Source organism: Haliotis asinina, chromosome 12 (assembly GCF_037392515.1).
Source record: "Haliotis asinina isolate JCU_RB_2024 chromosome 12, JCU_Hal_asi_v2, whole genome shotgun sequence".
In the NCBI taxonomy this organism is placed as follows: Eukaryota; Metazoa; Mollusca; class Gastropoda; order Lepetellida; family Haliotidae; genus Haliotis; species Haliotis asinina.
In genome coordinates, this window is record NC_090291.1 from 17136533 (window position 1) to 17160650 (window position 24118).

Consider the following 24118-nt stretch of genomic DNA (forward strand, 5'->3'; position numbering starts at 1 on the left):
TTTTTATTTTAATTTACCTTTAATTACATTTACAATATCTTACCTTCCTAACTTCCTATTACACTAAACCTCTTTGAAACAATCTGACATCAAAGTGACACTATCACTAACTGACTATCACTCAAGACATACTGCCTAATCCCTATCGAAACGAACAAACTACAGTTCCACTTCGATCCCCTTGGTGAAAACGCATGTTTTTTCATGCTCGAGCGTTCCGCGAAGTAAGATTTTATCAGGTGAAACATGACAGCCCGTGTGGTTAAACGTACAGTCAGTACAATGAATCCACAAAGATGAATACATGTGCGTGGAACAGAACAGAACAGAACAGACATTTTATTCTCAAAAATCACATATCGTGACACAGAGAACACACGGTAATTTGATATATTAAAACATTGGGCAAAGTCCACACATTACTGAGAGCAGATTTTTTAATGCAAAGTTATGCTCCTTTGAAGTCTGAAAGCAGATTAATTTAACTGTAAAATGTCAAGTGTCCGCTTTAGAAAAACGAATAAGAAATTGCTTGGATAGTAGTAATTTGATCTCGGGGTCTCGAGCAGGTATTCGCCCGGATTATTCATGGTAGAAAATATTGTTATCCTACAATCATTGTGTAGGGATAGATTTGAAGTGGTACTCATCGATTTTAGAAAACGCTTTGATTACATTAATAGTAAAATGCTATATCTGTTATAAATGTCGTTATGGCAAAATGTTTAACATATTGATGTATTCATCAGTTACGCTAGTATAAAATCTGAAGATGGCATCACACATCATCGTGTGGTGTTTCCCAAGGTTGTGTTTTACGCCCTGTGCTCTATTTATTTCTTTTTAATAAATGAACCTGTGACTGATGTGTATAATAAATATGATCGTGGAATATTTATAAGCCAAGCTGTTGAAGACAAAATAATGCTATTGTTCGCTCATGAGGGTTATTTATTTAGTAAGAATAGGTTTATCTCATTTACTACAGCCGGTGAAATATTTGATAAGAAAAATTGTTTCTGTTTTATTACAATTGAGCAAGTGCAAACTACATGTTTTAAACGATATTGAAGGGTGGAAACGGTTGCATCCAACTCACCTTGGTGAGACTAATAGGTGTGATGTGTTTATATTAACTGTATACGATGCATAAAGTATTGGATTAAGTTGTTGCAAATGAATATAAACCGTTTTCCATATCTGTGTTATGTATACCTTAAAACTTTAGATGAAAATACAAAATGTAATTGGGTGTTCAAGCTCAAGTGAAAAGCCCTTTGCTGCATTCATAACACTTTAACAGTTAGTCCATAAACAGAACCGAGTAAAACAACAGCGAAAAATAAGTATGTGTATAATGCAGGCTGACAGACAGACATACAGGCAGACAATTGTATTCATGTATTCAGTCCAAGGCTCGTATTACTTTATTGTGACAAATGTGTTTATGTTGGTGGTACATTGACTCTCGCTGATTTACAGTAGAGATTTTATTCATACAATATTTCAGCTCATATGCTGAAAACCTAGTCATTGACCCCTGTATGTCATATCTTCAGAATGCTGTATAAGAATTTTGCTCAACATAACAATACAGTTTTGTTACTACTCAACATGATTCTAACAAAAATGCCCACAGAAGGGGTATTTCTTCAGCTAGGATGAAAATATTCTATTCCCACAGCTTCATAGCGTTGACAAATCATTAAGACATGAAATTCATCTTCTACAAGGGACACAATTTTGCTCTGACAACAGGAACAAAACCCCTCACTAGCATAAACATTACAATAACTTCCTTTCGATTGCTAATCTGAAATTGCTGCACCTGAATTTACAAATAACCGTTCTTAGGTGTTCTGGAACGCCTACTGTATCATTGTTTTAAATTGACAGTACGTTTTCTGCTATGACGTAATACAATCCCATTCTTGTCTCAAGGAATCAAATAATCTTTGCAAGAGCAGTAAACATCGTAACATGGGTTATCCACAGTACTCCAAAGTCAAATTGAAGCAAACTATTTCTCAGATTAGAGGCACGGGTCTTTCTACGCACGTCATCTAGATTCTTGAGCATTAAATAAGATTGATAAAGTAGTCTGTTGTAATCTATTTGGATTATTGTACACCAATACTTTACTCTACCACACTGCAAGTGCCATTACATCGCATGTATTCTCATGTAGCTTTAATATTCTCTTACAAAAATATGTTGAGTACTCTTTTGAAGGTTTTGCAATAGTGTGTACTTCAAACATCAGCTCCATAACAAACCATTGGGACAATCATTGTATCGCATATCTTGAAGGCACCAATACAAAAAACAAAAAAATATTTTCTTTGATATCTATATAAGGCCATCAGAGTCTTGTGTACGCATGGCTAAGTTGGTGTAAAAAGTACCCAAAGGTATCTATCATTGTTAACAGCATCAATGTTTTGGACTTTAAAGTACCAATTCTCATAACTTCTCAAAGGGCCGCCTCAACGAAACACCATAATTTTCGTTGCGTGTACATATGCTCCTTTATCCTAGAGCATTGTACAAAGTTGATTATGAGAATGAAAAATATAAGAGGACTCATGATACATGACAGATGGGTTCCAATAATACATTTAAAATAACCTTTCTGCTGTTCTTGTACACAAAATGATAATGATGAATACATAGAGACAATGAAGTTAAGAAATATGTCACGCACACCTATACTGTATAAACTTTAAACAAAACTTGATGACAAACACAATATTGAAATCGGGGTGCACGTGCATCATGCGTGCATTTAGGCATAAATTCCCGTCTTCAATAGCAATCGTTTACTTGTTTTCTGAGCACAGAAGCTGTGGCTGTGTTAACGAGAGATCAACGACAACAAGTCAATGGACGTCTATACCCTTGTCAACGTGCTCGAGTCACTGCTAACGACTTCACGTGCGGCGTTTCCATGGACATCAACTCAATGGTTGTTGATTTCCAATGATATCAACTCAATGGTTGTTGATTTCCAATGATATCAACTCAATGGTTGTTGATTTCCAATGATATCAACTCAATGGTTGTTGATTTCCAATGATATCAACTCAATGGTTGTTGATTTCCAATGAGATTGTCGAAGAAGAAAAAAAGATGTACGTGGCTTCCATTGATTTTTAAAAAGCTTTTGATTTTGTAAATAGAGATAAAATATGGAAATTACTCATACGGTGTAAACGGTAGAGCGTTAAAGTTTCTTAGGAGCATATATAAAACAGTAAATTCGTGTGTCAGGGTACAATCTGAGCTAACGGAACACTTTCAACTATCCATTTGGATTACATCAGGGTTGTAAGCTGAGTCCAATGTTATTCTCATTATTTATAAACGAACTTTCCGTAGAATTCACAAAATACGGTAAGCATGTTTCCAAATGTACTAGAAATTCTAATGTTGTTGTTTGCAGAGTATGTAATTCTTGTGATAGATGACATTGGTGGTCTTCAGTGTCAGCTAGACATTTGAATTTTGCATGCAGATAACTGTAAATTTGGATAAATCTAAAGTCCTTGTTTTTAGGAGAGGTGGGAAATTAGCGGTTAAGGAAAATTGGATTTATGATGAAAGAAAGATCGAAACGGTAACCAGCTACAAATATCTAGGTTTTGTGTTCACATGTAATTGTAGTCTCGGACAATCGGTCTCAGAACTTACTTCCCGTAGTAAAAGGCTTTAATGCAATTAACTATAAACTTAAAGAAACTAGGAACAATACCTTTGGAAGCATTTTTTAAATATCTGACAGCCAAATTCAACCAATGTACTTGCATGGATCAGAGGTATGGGGATTTACAAGATACGGCAGCATTTAAAAAGTTCACTTACAAGCATGTAAAATATTGTTAAATATCGGTCCACAGACACCAAGTATAATATTATGTGGAGAATGTGGGCGTTTTCCAGTTTAAGTTAATGCAAAGCATGATGGACGCACCCCGAAAAAGGCATATAGGATGTTATATTACCTAGACAAGGCTGGGTACCTCACGTGGGCGTCTGGGATCCGCCATGTACTTTGCTCGCACGACTTTGCATTTGTCTGGTATTCACAAACAGTCGGCGATGAGTGTGCTTTTGTTCACATTTTGGACATCTTGAAAAAAGCTACAGGTTATATGCGTAATGTAAGAGTCTTCTTGAGCCTGGGGGATATCTGTCATTAAATTTGGAATATAAATTCCGCAAGGCGTGGGTCAAATTCAGAGTTGGTCTATTACGTTTAAAGAATTAGTTGGTAGGTGACAAAATATTGATGTATCTCAAAGAAATTTTCCCGCGTGTAAAGTAGACTTACAAGATGAATATCACTTTTTGTTGATATGTCCAGCTTATAAAGATCTTCGCGAAAGATTTTTGACTAACAACTTGCAAGTAAATGGTTTAAACATATTTATTCGTGAAAAACGAGTGGATTGGCAAACAAACTAGAAGCTTATGTTAATGCCTCTCCAATGCAATTTACAAAAGTATATAAACCAAAGTTCTAATACAGGATAGTCACATGACAAACCACAAGGTAAATGCACATGAAACTAGTTAATGGTCAAAGTTTAAAAAAACAACCAATATATTTCTTAGAGCTAGTAATTCCCAACCATATTTAGAATCAAATCTACAAGAATCAGTGACGAAGAGGTACACAGATTTTAAGATGACTAGATTATCAAGATCAGATAATTCACTATTTCAATATAAGATTGTCTTTAAGCTGTATCCATGTTTGTAATATTCTGCATCATTTCTTAGTACAGTGTAATTTGGACAGACAAGAAGATAGTGTTGGGTATCTTCACGATGAGCGCCACAAAAACAGGAAGTATCGTTTGAAAGATGTCGTTCAAATTTATGATAGTCTAGACTAAGTCTGCAGTGAATAATTTGACAAAATCGACTTCACATCAATTCCAAATGTATGTCCAGGTTGTGGGGTTATTTTTTCAATAAATGATTTTTGGGATTGTATCATTTTAACGTCATTTGGTAAAGCATTCCAAAGATCTACTGTACTTTGTGAAAAGGATCTTGAAAAAAGAATTATTTTACGCGAATGTTTGGTGAATCTCTTTAAGTTGTATGAATTACTGGCCGAAACGCTGTCTAGGACAAGAGTACATAAGTAGTCCCGTGCTTTGGCGTTTATCATTTTATGGAAGAGGGTTAATTTTTGTATACGTCTTCTTTCAATAAGAGGAATGAACTTAGTTTCTGCATATAGTTTGTTATGGCTTGTTCCTCTTGCTGCCCCGCAAATTGTCCTTAATGCATCTAACTGTAATTTTTCTAAAGCGGTATTCTGAGCAGAGGTGCAGTTGTCCCAAACGTGACTGCAATAATCAAATAATGGCGGAATGAGAGACTGGAACATAATCTGAAGTGACCTACGTAATAAACGATATTTCAAACTTCTCAAGCAGTTTATCATAGGAGTAACTCTATCTACAGTATTATTAATTTGAGCAGTCCAATTAGCATCCTTTGAAATATAAGATAAGTGTTTATGTTCATCAACTTCATTTATAGGAATCCCGTGCATAAATAATGGGGGCCTGTGGCTGGCACTCCGTTTTCTGCTCAGTTGAATTGTTTCCGTTTTTCGGGGTTGAATTTCACTTGCCATTTATTCGGCCAAGTTGATATTTTTGTAAATCGTTATTAAGACTGTTTGCGTTTAAAACAGGATCTTCTGTTATTACGTACAAAGACGTACCACCAGCAAAAAGACGCATGTTACAATCAATATTATCCACAAGGTTATTAATATATGTTAAGAATAATACAGGCCCTAAAACTGAACCCTGAGGAACTCCTGCCAACACAGGAATATATTTAGAGTTATGTCCCTTTATAAGTACCTTCTGGGCCTACTTAGATAACTACTTAGCCATTCTATCACTTTACCACTAATTCCAAATGTCTTTAATTTATTTAAAAGTCCCATATGCCATACTTTGTCAAATGTTTTACTTATACCACAGAACACTGCTCTTACTTCTTTACCTTTATCCAAAGCACTTGCAATAAAATTGTACAAATCCATTAACTGGTAAGCTGTAGAATCACCATGAATAAATCCAGATTGCATTGTACTAATGATATTATTATCTCTAAAATAATGAAAGAAGTATTTATGAACACACTTTTCGAAAGCTTTAGATACGCAACTGGAAAGGGCGACAGGTCTGTAGTTGCCACGTTCATTTACTGAACCCTTCTTGTGGAGAGGAATTACTGGTACCTTTTCATATCTTAGGAAAAACCACTGCGTGAAGCGATTTGTTAAAAATATCACACAGGGGACATGATAATTAATAGCACTGAGCGTAAGAAAGGCATTTCCAATTCCGTCTGGGCCACTAGCATTTCTAGAGTTATGAGAAAGTAATATGTCTTGCACATCGTGCTGTGATAAGGGGGCGATCCGGATCTGGGACAATAGACTGACTCACAAAAAAAAATATTTAAGATGTTTGCTATTGATTCTGGATCCTCGTATATTACATGTTTCTTTTCTTCTAAGATAAGATTTTATCAGACGCCACCATGACTTACTATCACAATTATCATTGATAATATTGTCTAATTTCTGAAAATATATGTCTTTTGACTTCTTCTGATACCACTTTATTTCATAAATTCCTGTCAGTGGAAGTATTTCTTCGTTTGGCAATCTAATGTTTGCGAATGCGTTTACGAATTAGTTTTCTTATTCCAGCTGTCATCCATGGTTTATCTCTGTTTCTAACTGTTACAGTTTTATTTGGAATAAATCTATCGCAAGTATGTAACAAAAAAAATATGTAAGCCTTTTCACTAAAGAATAGATATCCTTCATTTCTTGCCAATTAATCTGATCGAAATAAGAGAATAATCCATCTAAGTCAAATAGTGAATAATTGTATATCTTTCTCTTGAAACATGTGGTTTGCAGCTTTTCAGACTAACGAAGACTGGACAGTGGTCACTACATATAGGGTCAGTCACACCAGAAGAACATACATCATTATAGTTTGAGACAATTAGATCAATCAATGTTCTAGAGTGTTCCATGATCCTAGCAGGTTCAGATAAAATTTGTCTAAGGCCGTAAGTTGCTTGCAATTACTCTATACGTTGTTTATGTGATAGTGACTATTAAAATCTCCTACAACAATCATGTCTAAGTGCAAGTCTGCTGCATTACCTATCGACATGCCAATTAAATCCAAAAATGCATTGCTCTTATCAGCACGACAGAAAGTGCCAACTTGACGGTGCTTATTTTTACTTGAAATTTTCACCCAGAGTGCCTCTAGACCCACTACCGATAGAGTGATCATATGTTTACAAAGAAGGTGTTTACTGACGTAAATAGCAACCCCATCTCCCCTTGTGGATCTATCCTCTCTAAGTGGTTTGTGAAAACCTGGTATTAAGATATCATCATCTGAAATACCAGAATGTAACCAGGTTTCTGTAATACAAATAACATCACAGTCTCTGAATTCTATTCCTATAATATTAACTTTTTCTCTTAGACAGCGTGTATTTAAATGTACTACGTTCGAGTTTGATTGATTGAATAGAGAAGGTCCCGCATCCCCACAACAAATCAAAAGCATGATGGAAAGCTTCCAAGTAAATACGATATCATTTACAAATATCCTTAAACAAAACAAAACTGAAGACATAATTAATCTAGCTCGTTTTATCTATTATGCATACAAAATAAGAGAAAAGTTAGAATAATAGAAATCAGTATTAGAATTATATTTATAAAAATTTATATTTATTTGTAACAAAAAGAAAAAATAACTCAGGCGGACAGGTAAATGCATAATCCTTTAGGAACTGTTTTATGTTTTTATGCCTGTTTCGAAGATGTATCTTACTATGTATATGGGCCTGTGGCCTTCATACATAATAAAGACTTTGATGATGATGAACTCACTGTTTATTTATTGGCATTGATTGTTTTAAAATCATAACTAAATTTTTGCCTTTGACACTGATTTTAATTCACTAATTATTTGTTGATATTTACTCACTAATTATTATGGGTATACATCCTGCTTATCCGCAATCCAAAGCATCATTTTCGAAATGGCAACTCAGCAGTTTCAGTACAAGTTCATTCCAACTTCATGTCACAACTTGGAAGCTGGAACCATGAATGTCATGGGACATGCTGATGCAGTATCGTACCAAATAAAGCTCCAGTAGAATGTGTCGTGTTTACAGTAATAAATGCTTCTTGACTATGGACAGTGTATCAATAATTGTGATGTTACTGTTTATGATTTACATCTATGTAGTTAATTAATTCATATTATGAAAGATGTATATCTACGTATTTTGATGCATTTAATACTGTGGACATCATTCAGTGCCATCTTATAAACATATACTTTCTATGGGAATAATGGCATTCAATGTATATGTATATAAATTACATATCACCGATAAAATGGTCACGGATAAAAATGTGATATGTATTTTAAGGGGTGTAAATAATGGTTCGTGGGAGTATTTCATTTATTCATCGGTTAACAATATAGTATCATCTGTGTGTTTAAAACCACACACAACCTCTATTGTTGTCCAGAGGCATGTCGACTTGAAAACCCCTGCATGCTGCACAGATTTGTTGATACACTTGTCGTCTTACTGGGAATGAACCATCAAGGACAATGGAGATGACACATCTTTATGGATGACAAACTTTATGTTAACAATTGTGACGTTCCGGTGTAAGATCTTAGATCGTTTTCAAGCATATGAACATATACCCGAAACGTCGCAATTGTAAACATAAAGTTGGCCATCCATAATAATGTGTTATCTCTACATCAGCAACCTCTAGAATGCCACGCAAACAAACTTCAAGGACAATGTTTTTCAAAGAGTTGCAGGGTGCAGCCGCCTAGTTCACACATCCCACTGTCAGAAATATAGCCACCTACACATGCACCCTCGCCCACTCAAATATATATATGCACAAAGAAATGTCATAAGCAAATTAGCTATATCCTGTCTGTAAAAAGAGAGCAGTGAATAGCGTGACTCAACCGGCAACTAGATGACTGTATGAAAGTTGCTCTCCTGTCAATAGACGTTACCGTAAATTTCATTATGTAAAATCAAGAACTCCCGCTTAATTTCTTGGAGAAAAGACACCAACATTATGGTCATTCCGGATGAAAACTAACAGCACAAACTGATAGCTTATGACTTGCATGTTGGGTTGTCAGATAAAAATCTATTTTTATGGGCATTTAAATCGCTGCATTCCAGTCGGTGTCTACAGTGAATTATTTGACAGAACCTGTTTCCAGTATTGATATCAAAACCGAATGTAGTATTACAATATGGTGTAATTTTGTTTTTGAATTCGCTTGATGATTGTGTCAGTCTGAGTTCTTCGGGTAAGGAATTCCAAAGCTCAATGGTACTGGGTAAAAATGATATGGCATATGAAATCGGTCTTATTGGGATTTTTTGTTTTTTATTGCTTTTTTATTGGGATTGTTTGAGTTTCTTAAGTTATATGGATTTGTAGCAGAGACAGATTCTGGCACGAGATTGTTTAATTAGCCTGGGGTTATGTTATGCATCATTTTATGGAAAACTGTCCATTTCTGGATGTGCCTGCTTTCTACTAGAGGCTAAAGATTAGTTTCTGAATATCATTTATTATGACCTGTTCCCCTTACTGACCCACTTGTTCTCAGTGCATCCAGCTGCAGTGTTTCAAGTATTGATGCCTGGTTAACTGTACAATTATCCCATATACAAGTACAATAACCAAATAATGGCAGGATAAAGGATTTATGCATAATAAATAATGTTTTTCTTGATAATCGACATATGTAACTCCTTAAACAATTTATCATTGGTGAAATTTTATCAAATAGAGAGTTTATCTGTACGGTCCAGTTTGCATCTTTTTAAAACCAGTTGTCTAGATGTTTGTGCTCGGAAACTTCATTTATTGGGATATTTTGCATAAATAATTCGGACTAGTCTCTGTGGAACGTCTTTTACTAAACAGTATAGTTTCTGTTTTGGATGGATTGAATTTGACTTGCCACCGTACTGCCCATTGATAAATCCTTTCTAAATCTTTATTGAGGCGCTTAGCATCTTCAGTAGGATCTTCTATTATGACATAAAGTGAAGTGTCATCAGCAAAGAGTCTTATATGGCAATCTATATTTTCAACAAGGTCATTTATATAGACAAGAAATAATAATGGCCCAAGCACAGATCCTTGGGGGACACCAGCTAGTACAGATCTATGCGCGGAATTGTAACCATTTATTACAACTTTCTGGACTCTTTAATGGAGATAACTAAGGAACCAATCAAGTAATTTACCACATATTCCATACGACTGTAATTTATGTAGAAGTCCCTTATGCCACACTTATTCAAAGGCCTTGCTTATATGGCAAAAGACTGCTCTTACTTCTTTACCTTTATCCACGGCACTTGAAATGAAATTATACAAATCTAATAGTTGATAAGTTGTTGAATCATGAGGAATAAAACATGATTGTAATTTATTTATGATACCATTGTCTTTAAAAAAAAAAAAAACATATTTGTGAACACATTTCTCAAACACTTTAGATAAACAGCACGTGAGAGACATTGGTCTGTAGTTGCTACATTCACTGACGCATTCTTTCTTATGAATAGGTATCACAGAAGCACGTTTCCATGATCTGGGAAAAATTGATGAATCTAGAGACTTATTTAGTATTAAGGTTAGGGGATAAGACATCGCTATGGCAGTAATCCTTGGGAATCTGTTGCCAATGCCGCCATGGCCCGTTGCTTTGCGAGTATCTAAAGAAAGAAGTATATCTTCTACACCTCTGTGGTTTAATGTAATGTTTACTTAACAGTTAGACGATTTATTACATAGGGGTGGGAGGGAACCGTCTGGGTCTTCAACCGTGGACTGAGCAACGAAACAATCATTTAAAATATTTGCTATGGACGTAGGATCATCATAAGTTATATTATCATGTGAGATAGAAGGAAATGATGTTGATTTCTCTTTTTTCTTTAGATAGTGTTTAATTAACTGCCACCATTTCTTATTGTGACATTGTTCATTTATCATACTATCTATTTTTGAGAAATACACTTCTTTCACTTTTCTGATTTTTGACACGACCTTATTCCTTGTGGTTCTGAAAACTTCCCAGTCAGAGGCTAAATTACGTCTTTTCGCAAGTCTGTGTTTACGGATGCGTTTTCTGATGAGTCTGCATATTTCGGAATTCATCCACGGCTTGTCTTCATTTCTAACCTTAATGATCTTGTTTGGAATAGACTTATCACATACACTTACAAGGATATCCGTAAAATTATCAACGAGCGAATCCAATTCATCAATGTCTAAAAGTCCCAGTTAAAGTCGCGAAGATATGAAATTAGTCTTTCAATGTCTAACTGGGAATAATTATATATCTTCCTTTTACAGGTAAGATTTCCAGGTTTTGGATGTTGATGCTTAGACAGACTGGACAGTGGTCAAGGATTCCTGATGAAGTTACACTTACAAAATATAAGATATAAAATACAAAGATAAGATAAATCAGTGTCCGAGAATATTCGGTAATTCTTGTAGGCTTACTTAAAATCTGTCAACCATCATATGGAATGGAGGTGCCTTGTACAATAAACCTCTTTGCGTTAGCAAATAGTCGAATGTTTTAAATTTTCAAGCACAGCTTTGTCCACAAAATACACAAGAGCCGTGTAGGCACAAAAACACACACACAAACACACATCCCACAGGCAGAAATAAACATAACGACTACAAAATTTAATGAACATTCACCCAATAAAATGTACATGTGCACCTAAGTAACAAAATAAGGTACAGCATCTCCTGAATGCAACATCTCCAGCATGTGTGTGCTGAATCGTCTGATTTCACAAAGAACGTAGGTGGCCATACATTACTGAGGTAACATTAGTGCAATGTTAAGGAATGGGAGGAATGCTTGCAATACTTTCATTTACCACCAGGGTTTGCGGCTATCTGCAGGCTTTAAAATCTACAGGCCCTGAATGGAATCTGCAGGCTAACAAGTCAAACCAAAAAAGCAAACCAGACTATACTACTGACAAAACGGGAACTGATGACATTATAGTGAATGTGAACTTGCTCTGAATGTCCAATAATTCAAATTTGGGTCTGAAGTTTAACATCTGATGTGTTCACCATATTGTTCAAAACATTCACGACATGGCATACTGTTGATTAATTTCCTGATGGCTGCCCGTGGTATTGCCCGTCATCCCTCCTGAAGAGGGATCAAGCTGAGCCAGGTAGACGGGCGCGGGGTCCGTTTCGGTACACCCTTCGACCGAGAATATTCAACTTGGCACAGGTCTGGGGACTTAGAGGGCCAGTCCAATGTCTGCATGCCCTCTTGTCGGAGATAACCTGGGTCAGTTTGCGCACGATGTGATCTTGCATTATCAATTGCCATTATCGATTCTAGCCAGTGGAGCCACGAATGGAAGCAAAATGTCGTCAACGTATCACTGACCGGTCAAGGGTACATTAACGATGACCAGATCTGATCGCCTGTCGTTACCACCCCATGGTCAATAATTGCAGATCTGACATACTGCTCACAGCTACGGCGCCAACAACGTTTTCTCCCATCTGTGAATCTGAGGCAAAGCCTTGCCTTGCCTTGCATTCAGACGGGCTTCATAGAGCCAGGTTTTAACGGTTGAGTGTGAACTTCATAACTCAGTGAGTGCATGGAATTCCCTATTGATGGCAGGTGCTGATCTGAGCCTATTGCGTAGGGCCATTAACGTAATGAGACGACCCTGTCGTGGTGTCGTTGATTCTGGTCTACCACGCCAAGGTGTCATTGCAACCCAACCTGTTTGACGGTACTTGTCCCACATGATTGAAGTTACATTTTTCGATTTACCCAACAATCGGGCAACTTGACACAACAATGTAACCCCCCCCCTCCCCCACTCCTACTGCCTCTATCATCCCCACAATTCTCCATTTTGTTTATTCATTGAGATTCTGGCACTTTTCGGCATGTGGTCAGCTCTACTGCATACTTGATTTTGAGTTCTCCAATACGTTTACAGAGGTTATCTTCTGTGTGCACGTGCATCACGTGTTGGTAATGTATCATGTGGAATTTCATTGTCATTGGATATTGCGTTTGGGTGCACCGCGACGGTAACGAACCCTTTCACCTCAATGTTTGCAGCATTCAATTTATTAGTTCCCTTATGTTTTGTCGATAGTGTACGTTGTACAAAGTTTCACACAGTTTCTACAAAATCAAGCGAAGGCTATGGCACACAGAGGAGTTCAAATTTGTTAGACTGGTGATAACATTCCCACGCCAAAGTGTAAGTTATCGTAACATGATGAATGGTGGATGATTCCCGAACGTTAAAATAAAACGAGGGGAAACATTCCATATGAAAAATAATTGAGATAATTTACTGACGGTCATAGGGACCTGCACATTTTTTAAACTGCACAATAACAACCAGCGCCTACGGTTAACCTTAGTAAAGGATGCATCACAAACGGAGTCGAAGGGTCTCCTTTCACAAAGCACGTAAGTGATCGTAAGTAACTATGGTAATCTTTATGCAATGTTAAAGAATGGGGGTTGCGGTTAACCTTAGTAAAGCATGTTTCGTGAAAGGAACCCGCTTACTTAATGTTTTATGGGACCACAATTGTGGATGAAAGAAACATGAAATACACGATGTCCCGCACACATCCATGTGTGATTAGGACTTTTCGACAGTTTACAACATTATGCTTAAGTACACCTGAAAGACATAAGTATGATAAATATGTAATGGCGAAGTAACATTATGATCAGCTTCCATGTTTACGTAGTCTTCTAGTTCTAGTAAGACAAACTGCTACTCTGTATTCGGCAAGCACTGGACAAAGTGAATTTGCCCAATGATGACTTAGACATTAAGTGAATATACTGTTTGAATCCTAATCTTAAGGCTAGACAATGTCTTACTTTTTGCTAAAATATATCCTATTTGTAAGAAGTCGACAAGAAGGTGGCTGACTCCAAATGGACTAAACGACATAATATGACTTGCAGGACACGAGAGCAATTCGTAATGTGGTGATGTCGCGAGATATTTGACGCTTTATCAGCATTAGGACACAGGGCAGAGGGTCCGTCTGGCGTTTAAAGCATTCGCTGGTCATACTGAGACAGTCGGGTTCGTTTCCCCACATGGGTACAATGTGTGAAGCCCAAGTCTGCTGTCCCCTGCCGTGATATTGAAGTAAAGCTCAGCTCACAGATGTTTCATGAATTGGTATCAGACAGTTTGCAAGAGCTCTCTTTTCAGAAAACTGTAAAACGTGAGTCATTTTATGTTGCTCAAAGCGGCATAACTCTATACTCACTTATTCCCTAATTTTCAGGAAGCTTTTCCATGATTAATTAAAATTACACACATAACTATTTTCCATATATATTTACTACCTAAGAAAATGACCTGTGCATGCTCATAATGAATTTGCTTTGCAGGTAAGAAATGTGCAGAGATGCATAAAACCAAGTGCAATCGCTTACATGCGCAAGTACCTTCGTTTACAGCTGAAAAAATATAATTGCAATACAACCCAATGTTTATTGTGTTGACGTCGTTAAATGATTTGGCAAAGTTTTAAAACTAGTGGTTTTGACTGGACAACTGGAACCTTCTAAAGTACAAGGGTGCGTGGGTTGACGCGTCTAGCCAACTATAAATTGCTGCAATCACACAGGCTTTTCATCCCAGCCCTGGACCCGACGAAGAAGACACCACAGTCATCTACAATTCTAGGTAATATCAAACTTTTCATTTGCCTGGCTAAGATATTTGTGAATTTTGTCTGTGATTTGAGCTTATTAATATACTGGATGACAAGATATGATGGGGTTTTTTTTCGATCACCTTTGCTTGTTATTACAAATTACAAAGTGAGTAACGATAATTTTGCTACATGCTGACATTGTTGGATGCTTCAGAGGTCCTCTCTCCTTGGTCTAATACGAGATTGGATAGGCAAGACAAATACACCCAAAACATCATGAGAGTACTCTGTGATGTACTGCAAAAATCCCGAAACTTACTACCATAGCGTGTTTATGAGTAAATACCTCATGATTTGCGAAACGATTTTCAAATACCTGATCTTCATTATCGCGAGTTCATTATTCTGTTTAATTTATGCATATCCTTTCAGGTTTGGAACCCGAACTACCTGCAGGAACAATGGTATGTTAATAAATGTGTTCTTCGTTTAGTTTACGAGCAGTTATAGACAGGCTGACCCGCTATTACAATAATGCCATGGTACCATTTAATGGTAACCGTTATTCTAGAAAACACTGCAACAAAGTTGCAAAGTAACAAAGTTGCACATCTTGTATATCCTGAAAAATATTTTGTTGTGAAAAGACATCGTTTGCTTCCTTTTTCTGGGAAAATAATGTTTTAAAGTAGACGGTGAAACCCGTCCACTGATCACAGTTACATGAAGTGTTGTCACGTTCTGTGTATCATCATATTCAATAGCATTTTTTTAACGTCACAAACAAACGCGTAACTATATCATCTACCATAAATAAGGACAACCCTGTATTTTTCCCAATTAATTTTTTGTGAAATGAAATGATTTTGGTATAAATCTTTTATCATTTTGATTTTATTATATTGGAAAAAAAACATTTCTCCTTGTCGTATATTAATAATTACAGCTAAAATCTTAAAAGCAACTTTTACTGCATGTCTGTATTTATGACGATCTTGCGGGCTTGTTTTGGACATTGTACGTGCGCTTCCCAACATTATTAGGAAATACCGTTATAAATCGCAGTGAGTTTCAATACAATAACATGTATTATATCTACATGTAACTTTTCAATTTTAAACTTTAACATTGAGATTATATTTCACATCCGTGGGGATATTATATTTTGACTTTTAGGGGTCATTCATATATTTTTGAGTGTATTAATTTTATAATTCCACCAGGGGTTTTCAGTGCCTGTTTAGTTGGAGAATGATTCTAGGGTTATGTTATAGCATCTGCTCTGATATTATTCTCCTGTACCTTGCAGTATATATGTTGAAACGTCACACTGAGTGCATATCCAACATACTTTTTCAGGCAAGCTGGTCCGTCTCTCCCAAAGTGACCCTGTTCGAGAAACCCAATTTTAGCGGTCGTCTTCTTCATGTCCACATGGATATGCCAGATCTGAAATCGTTTGACAATTCGGTTTCATCGGCCATTGTACACGAGGGAGAGTGAGTACAGGTTTATTCATCGCGAAATGAATTGTCATCCTTTACTTCCGAAGGAGTTTATATTTTGTTCAAAAGAATGTCATCCGTCCTTTACCCTAAATTACAAGTGTTTGTAAAGTTTTATAACATGTTTGAATTGAATTGAACAATTTTAATTTTTGCATGGACATTATCCTCAGGAGTTATTGAGCTGGCGAGCGACAAAGTGGCCTTTGAACAAGAAAACTGTCACTTCATTAAACATTCCATCGCAAACATGTCGCAATACTTTCATTCTAAAAAGCGATGAAACCAGTTTCAAAGCCCTAGGAATGATAGTAAAGACCTAGCCAGGTCTGTCTGAGAGTACTTTTGTTGCTGTGTTCTCGGTTGATCAAACTCTGGTGTGTCGAATACCTTATTTTCTCGAAGTGGGCTATAGTTTCCTGGCTTAGTCCTTTGTGACCAGATGTTTTCGGTTTCTTCTTACAATTTACGTCTGTAACCAAATGGTCAAACTTAATTAGAACGTGTAGATCATCGAGAATACTACGCAAGTGTCAGTCAGAGAACAACTTATCTTTCGCCGAGTGTCTTCAAAATATAGATCTCACACGTATGTTTGTAACAGTTTTCTCTAGTCGAACATTTTGTTGAGAGTTGAAAGTGTGTTTACATGTTTTAATGTTCTCGCTTATAGTTGGGCCCTTTACAGCGAGATCAAATACTCTGGAAAGCGGATGATCATAGTTGAAGGACATTCTTACAGCACACTTGATGGCGTGGATAACCAAACATCCTCCATCTGCAGAGTGTGAGGTAGAATCTTTGTATCTTTTTTATGACATTCCCGCTACATTCAATGGCTACCAGATGGCCTTGTGAGATGATTGATGGGTTGACCATCTGACATGACGTGTGAGTTCGGAAGAATCTGGCTTTGGACAATGATAATGCGCTCCCCAAATCAATGTGAAACCATAATTTGTTCTGGACTAATCAAGGAATCAAATTGTTCCAAAATGGACATATCCCGTGAAATGTAACATGCAATGGCATTTGGGTCTGAAAAATGTTCTAAGGGAGGTGGGAGTAGCCAAATGGTTAACTCTTTGCTTCGTCACGCTGAAGACCCGGGTTCGAATCCACACATGGTTACTATGTGTGAAGGCCATTTCTGGTGTCCCCCGTCCTAATATTGCTGGAATGTTGCTATTAAAGGCGGCGTAAAACTATACTCAGTCAATCAGTCCAGTGCTGATGGTAGGAGTACACCAGTGACTTACAACGTTTGGGATGAAAAGGCATCCCCTACACCCTCTTCACAAATGTTTCCTCATGTGTTTAATTCTCTGTAATATCTCTCCACAGACGGAGATAACACGGAGACACAGCTCTTTCACCGATGCAAGACTCGTGGATACGACAACACCTTATTTACTGTCCTCTTAAGCACGTGCACTTAAACTTGACGATACTTACCTTCTCTGCATATTAGTCGACAAAGGCAGCGTTATAACCTCCTTGTATCTGTATAACCTTGTAGAATGTTCTCTTGAAGCAATGGTTAGAAAATAATGTTAAAAGGGGAAAACTTTACAGATTTGCCGGAAAATGGTCTCTATATACCGGATTTTGATTTCCCGCCTGTCCGGCCGTCCGGAACGTTCAATTTTCATCTCGGACGGTGAAATTCCAAGAGTAGCCTGTCCAGTGGTATGGTAGAAATTCTTACCCCTAACACCTCTGAAAGATGTTATTGTGTTTAAGCAGTATCTATCTGCAGAGGATGATGTCCGGGTTCCTACCGTTGAAAAAAAATGACAATGACCATACTGACTATGATTTAGACCTTTCTGATCGTGATTATGAGGAAGTGCTGACAGGCAAGTTTGTATCCGGACTGGTAATTACTGTCTGACTTGGAATTTTGGGAGTTTTAAACTGCTATATAGCTCATGTTACAAACGTGTACTCACACCCTGTAGAAGAGTTTTAATAAGAGCGGCTTTGTAGATGTCCATCTTAAAAGTAAGGATTTTAAAAGGAACGCTGTTAGACCTTTCACTACTAACTGCACAGTCAAATGAATAAATGTGTTAACGCTTGGATGTCAAGTATCGAGATATTGCTTTTAATAAAGGATTAGAACCCAGTCATGCTGTTTTCTTTAATTTCTTAACCCATTGTATCATAAAACTTGTGTAGACAAACTGGTTGCAAATGAGTTCCGGTCATTCGTTCACTCACTCACTCATTCATTCATTCATTCATTCATTCATGTCCGCGTGAGTTGGATTTCGGGACACACTGAATGGCAAGAGTATCGCAACCAACACTTTCTTTTGCAAAACATTGCTTCATGTGATCGGTTACCTCACATTTCCACTGCGAAAATATAATGAATTTATGAGAATCATTTCTTCTTGACGTCATGTACCCATGAAGGGCCGGGTTAGAATTGGTCTTCAGTAACCTATGCTTGTCTTAAGAGACGACTAACTGGGTCGGGTAGTCAGGCAAGTTGACTTGGATGACACATGTCATTGGTTCCAAATTGCTCAGGTCGATGCTGATGCTGCTGATCACTGGATTGTCTGGTCCAGACTCCATTATTTACAGACCGCCACCATACAGCTGGAGTATTGCTAAGTGCGGCGTAAAACTAACCTCACTCACTTAACGCCGTGTTTATGCTTGGCGAAATGCATATGACAGTGATAACATGATGTTATCAGGTTTTATTACTCACCCGTTGAAGATATCGCTGTTTGATCATTTTACAAAGTTATTACAAATTGTGTAATAACACCGCACGGCGCCGTACGTATGACGTCAAAGTGTTTTAATACCTCTGTCATAATAGTATTAGACTTTGTTTGACTCGCGGAAAGCTGAGTGTCACCACACTCGTTGAATTCTTGGGAAAGAAGTACTGTGCTCGATATTAGTTTGTGATGCTGGGTGAGTAATAAACAAAATACTAAACCATGTCCCGTGTAACACCATATTTATGAAACTCGTGAATGGTATGTAACTCGCATTCGCTCGTTAGATACCAAACCATTTACTCGTTTCAAAATATAGTATATATAATAGTTTCTCTATCATATCACTGTAGATTATATTATTTGATATGAGACAAGCTCCAGAATGCCCAGATTCAAGATAAACTTTGGGCCGAGTATAAATCTCGTTTAAAGGAAATCTGGAGCTCAGAGCTAAATGCTCGAAACAAGGTCAAAGCCACCAATACTTTTGTTGTGCCAGTCCTCTCCTATTCCTTTGGGGTAGTTGATTCACAAAGAAATCCAGGGTCTTGACCGCTTGACCAGAAGGATCATGTCTGATAACAGAGCACACAACCCATGACAGACTTTTATTGTGTACTTTTGCACATATTTATTTGTCGGATGATCCTCTGGTGATGCATGTGAAGACTCACAATGAAAGCAAGGAATTCCACAGCTATTTTAAGCGTGCCAAGGTTGTTGGACACAATCTGACATTTGAAGTTGTTTGTTGATGGCGATGTACTGCTGGTCGGTACAGTGGTAGGAGTAAACCAGGTGAAGTCCTTCACCAAGGCTGCCCAGAGTCGATCCTTTGTGGAGAAGCTGTCTGAGAAGCCATTGTATCGTGTGTACATGCAGTGTGTGGAACAGAACAGCAATCCAAACGACTCCTTCGCCTGGATGAAGTCAGATGGTCTCAAATGTGAAACTGATGGCTTCCTTTTTGCTGCTCAGGACCAGTCAATACCCACTCGTAATCGCTAGAATGTTATTCTTAAAGAAAATCTCAATATGAAATTTCGTCTTTGCACTGAATTTACAGAGACTGTCCAACACCTTGTCAGTGGATGTCCTTCCTTGGCACAAACAGCATATCTTAAAACACATGATGACATGGCTCGCTGCTTTTAGTATCGTCTCCGCCATGCCTGTGGCTTTGACTCCGAGGTCCATCCATGGTACGACCCTGAAGATGTCCAGGGCGTCCTGGAAAATGATGATTTTAATCTTCTCTGGAATAGGCCAATATACATCCTGAGACGAATTCCACTCAACAAACCTGATCTTGTTCTTTTTGATAAAGCCAATAAAATTATTTATATCATTGAATTTGTTTCCCTTTTGACAGCAATGTGATTGGCAAGATTCAGGAAAAGCATGATAAATATGCAGAGCTCGCCTTTGAAATGTCTCCCTTGCATCCCAAGTACACTGTCGTCAGGCCCCCCATTGTTCTCGGTGCCCACGGTTTGCTACCTCCTGATCTCTTGGTGCAGATCAGGAGAGTGCCCGGGTTCTCGACCGGGGACACAGCCCCTCTGACAATCTGGGTAATGCAGAAGGCTGCAGTGTTGGGGAGCCTCCATAGTCTCCGGAAGGTTCTCGGTGGGTTCAACTAGGCAGTGTTTCCTGGGAGAAGTCCCATTCGCTGTCTGGGCTGCGTGTAGAGGGGGCGAGGGCCCTGAGCTGATGATGAGTTTTACCGGCCTGACTGTGCCAGGATCACCCAAACCCTCTCTGCTGCATATCAATCTTAATCTGTAAAAAATAATAATAATGAAAATAAAACAAAATGAAATTCAAAAATGATACTTACAGTTTTGTACACATATGTAAACCCAAATATTTTTTAGGATTGCACATTGTTTCTAGAATGTATAGACGATCATGCTTGACCAAACGCAACAAAAATGATTTTGAACGGATTGTCATGATGTGCGCGAATGCCATGCAGTACGAATATCAGGCACAATGATTGTTTTTCACGTGCAAAGCCTGAGTACAGCATGTGACTATAAAATACCCCAAATGAATCTCACAATTTCATCCACGATCTTTGCAAGTACTGTACACGAAACTGGGACGTCTCAACGCTGCCGATCGAAATCAGGAAATTGGACGATTGCAAGTTGGCGAATCAAAGAGTGAGGTGGCTGGGGTATTCAACGTTTATCCCAGCACAATAACTCGATTGTGGCATCGATTTCGTCAAACATATCCCACAAATGACCGCCCATGATCAGGAAGACCTAGAGTCACCACACCTACCCAAGATCGGTACATGCAGGTATCCCACCTACGTGACCGCCATCGTACCGTCCGGGACACAGCACAAGACCAGTGTTGGAGCCCGAAGAGCATCCGATCAGACAATCAGGAACCGTCTTCGAGAAGTAGGAATACGTACCAAACGTCCAAAAGTTGTCTCCTCCTTGAAACGACTACATCGGCGTCGACGACTAGGATGGTATAACCCGGTGCTGGCATGGAACGTGGCAAACTGGATGCACATATGGTTTAGCGATGAATCACCTTGGGCGACATGATGGTAGAGAAAGTGTCTACAGACGACGTCACGAACGTTTTGCTTCTAACTGCATCTGACAGGTGGACAGATTCGGTGGGTAGGGGTGTTATGCGTGGGGAACGATCTCATACACCAGTAGATCGGAACTTGTGCTTGTCCAAGGCAGTCTGACTGCCAATCGATACAACGACCAGATTCTCCGTCCGCACGTCCTTCACTTTGTTTACCGTCAACGGCAGCTCTTCCAACAGGACAACACCAGTCCCCACACAGCACGTGCCATCGTGGAATACCTGGCCAATAACAACATCAGTGCCCTCCCCTGGCCCTCTAGATCCCGGAATCTAAACCCAATCGAACACCCTTGGGATCCGATCGATTGACGGGTACGTTGACGTCATAATCCACCACAGTATCTTCAACAGCTGTTCCACATGCTGCAGGAGGAATGGAGAAGGATTCCACAACAAAACATCCAACAACTGATTCGATCTGTACCCAGGAGGTGTCGGGCAGTGGTAGCAGCTGGAGCTGGTCATACGAGGTACTGACTTCAACAACACCAGTCCTAGTGGACATCAGTAACGACTGTTATTCTCATGAAATATGGACACTAAACTCCGGGGTTGTTATACGGCTCCGTGTTGTGGGGCTTTTAGCGTCTTGTGTTTAGAGAGAATACAGCATTTAGCGATCAAAAGGTTTCGTAACATTTCTGCAAGGGCTCCATATGTTCTGTATAGGTATAGGCGAATGTTGCAGTTTATTTGTCTTCTCTGTTAGGATGTTTCAAATTTGGCTGAGAGTTACCCGTATGCCTAGTCATAGGTATCCACGTACAGCATATGAAATGCTGTATTCATTGGATGATGTCGATCGCCATACATGGGCTTCGTCGGTTAGACAAGTTTTAATTAGTTACGGTTACGTTGGGTGTTTCTGGGTGTTGGCAGTTTCTGGGTGTTGGCAGTGTTGAAGTATTTTTGTCAGAATTTAAGCAACGTGTTACTGATATTTTAACTCAGGAATGGAAATCTAGTTTGCAGTGTAGTAGCAGATATGATATGCTTCTTTCAAACTGAACTTTCAACTGGATTGTGTTTAACACATGGTGACTGTTCCTCGGTTGTATCGAAGTGACTCGACGAAAGTGCGTATTGGCGTGGTTAGATTGCAAGTTGAACTTTGGCCATATCATAACGTAATGAGAGCTGCGACTATGTAAGATGTGTAACTTAGCCAGGATTGGAGATGAATTTCAATTTGTTATGACATGTCCAGTTTATGAAAGCTTGAGATCTAAATACCTACCGTTTGTCTGTACATCCTATATTATAAAATCTAGTTTTATTAACTTAATGGCATCTAGTAAACGTTGTTAAAAAGCTGCAACTCTATGTTCACTGTGTACTACGTCTGAGATGTCAAATGTTGTAACATGCAAATCTCAACCTGCTGGTTGTTTCATCTGTATATGGGTAATATTATAATGTAATAAGAGCACTACAACTGTGGAAAGTGTGTAAGTAAGCCATTATTGAAGTTGAACTTCATGTTATGATGTCCAGTGTATGATCTTAGATGTAAACACAAACGTTATTATTAACGTACATCATGCTTACTACGCGCTATGTTTGAGACATCCACGTTTATAACATACAAAGCCCAATGTCCCGCTGTATCATCTGTATATGGGCAGAAGACCACACATGTTGAATAAACAATTGAATTGAATATAGATCTAAATGAGCTCGCTGCTGGAATAGTTTGAAATTAGACAAATTTAATCCTCTCATATCAGTTGACTCAATACAGCAAATATGTCAGAGTACCGGTAACAGATACTCAGTCAAGCTCCTCGTCCTCCACCATTAATCAGGGCGTAACCTAACGGTTAAAGCGTCCGTTCGTCACGCCGAAGACCAGGTTCGATTCCCCACATGGTTACGATGAGTGAAACCCATTTATGGTGTCCCCTGTCCTGTAAGGGAACAGGTCAAAATGGCCACACTGACCCTGGTCAAAATGGCCACACAAAAAAGTCAAAATGGCCACAACCCCTAGTCAAAATAGCCATAGAATAAGGTCAAAATGGCCATACATTATTTTCTTATTTTTCAATACTCATGTCATTTGTATTATTTGATATCAAAGTGTAAAAATGACAAAAGAAGTTATGTCACACAAAACTATGTGTTTATTATTGAGGTACTTCCTAATTAATACTTTGAGACTAAAGTGGAAGAAACGTTCACCCTTCTCGAGACCGGCTTACAGACGGGAAACCTCTACACTATTATTGAGGTACTTTCCTAAATGATGCTTAGAGACTAAAGTGGAAGAAAAGTTTCCCCTTCTCGAGACCGACTGACAGAAGGGAAACCTCTACCGATGGAGTCTAGTGGATAAACCTACGTCCAAAAGGTATTTCCCCTGCTCTCAAATACATGAAATAATA

The 24118-nt window shown here is 38.2% G+C and overlaps 1 protein-coding gene across 1 annotated transcript; it reads left to right on the forward strand.

Annotated features, from left to right (window-relative positions):
* Positions 1 to 14830: 14830 nt before the first annotated feature.
* Positions 14831 to 18493, forward strand: LOC137258382 (gamma-crystallin M2-like). The gene is made up of 5 exons (XM_067796045.1): positions 14831 to 14889; positions 15293 to 15324; positions 16220 to 16359; positions 17039 to 17157; positions 17710 to 18493. Exons 2-4 carry the CDS (start codon positions 15322 to 15324, stop codon positions 17154 to 17156), a joined length of 261 nt encoding a protein of 86 aa, XP_067652146.1. The 5' UTR covers positions 14831 to 14889; positions 15293 to 15321; the 3' UTR covers position 17157; positions 17710 to 18493.
* Positions 18494 to 24118: the final 5625 nt, after the last annotated feature.

Bases quoted from the DNA above. Each gene is read 5' to 3' on its own strand.
- LOC137258382 (XM_067796045.1), top strand. The intron at 16,360-17,038 runs GTGAGTACAGGT...TCTCGCTTATAG, and splicing joins GCCATTGTACACGAGGGAGA to TTGGGCCCTTTACAGCGAGA.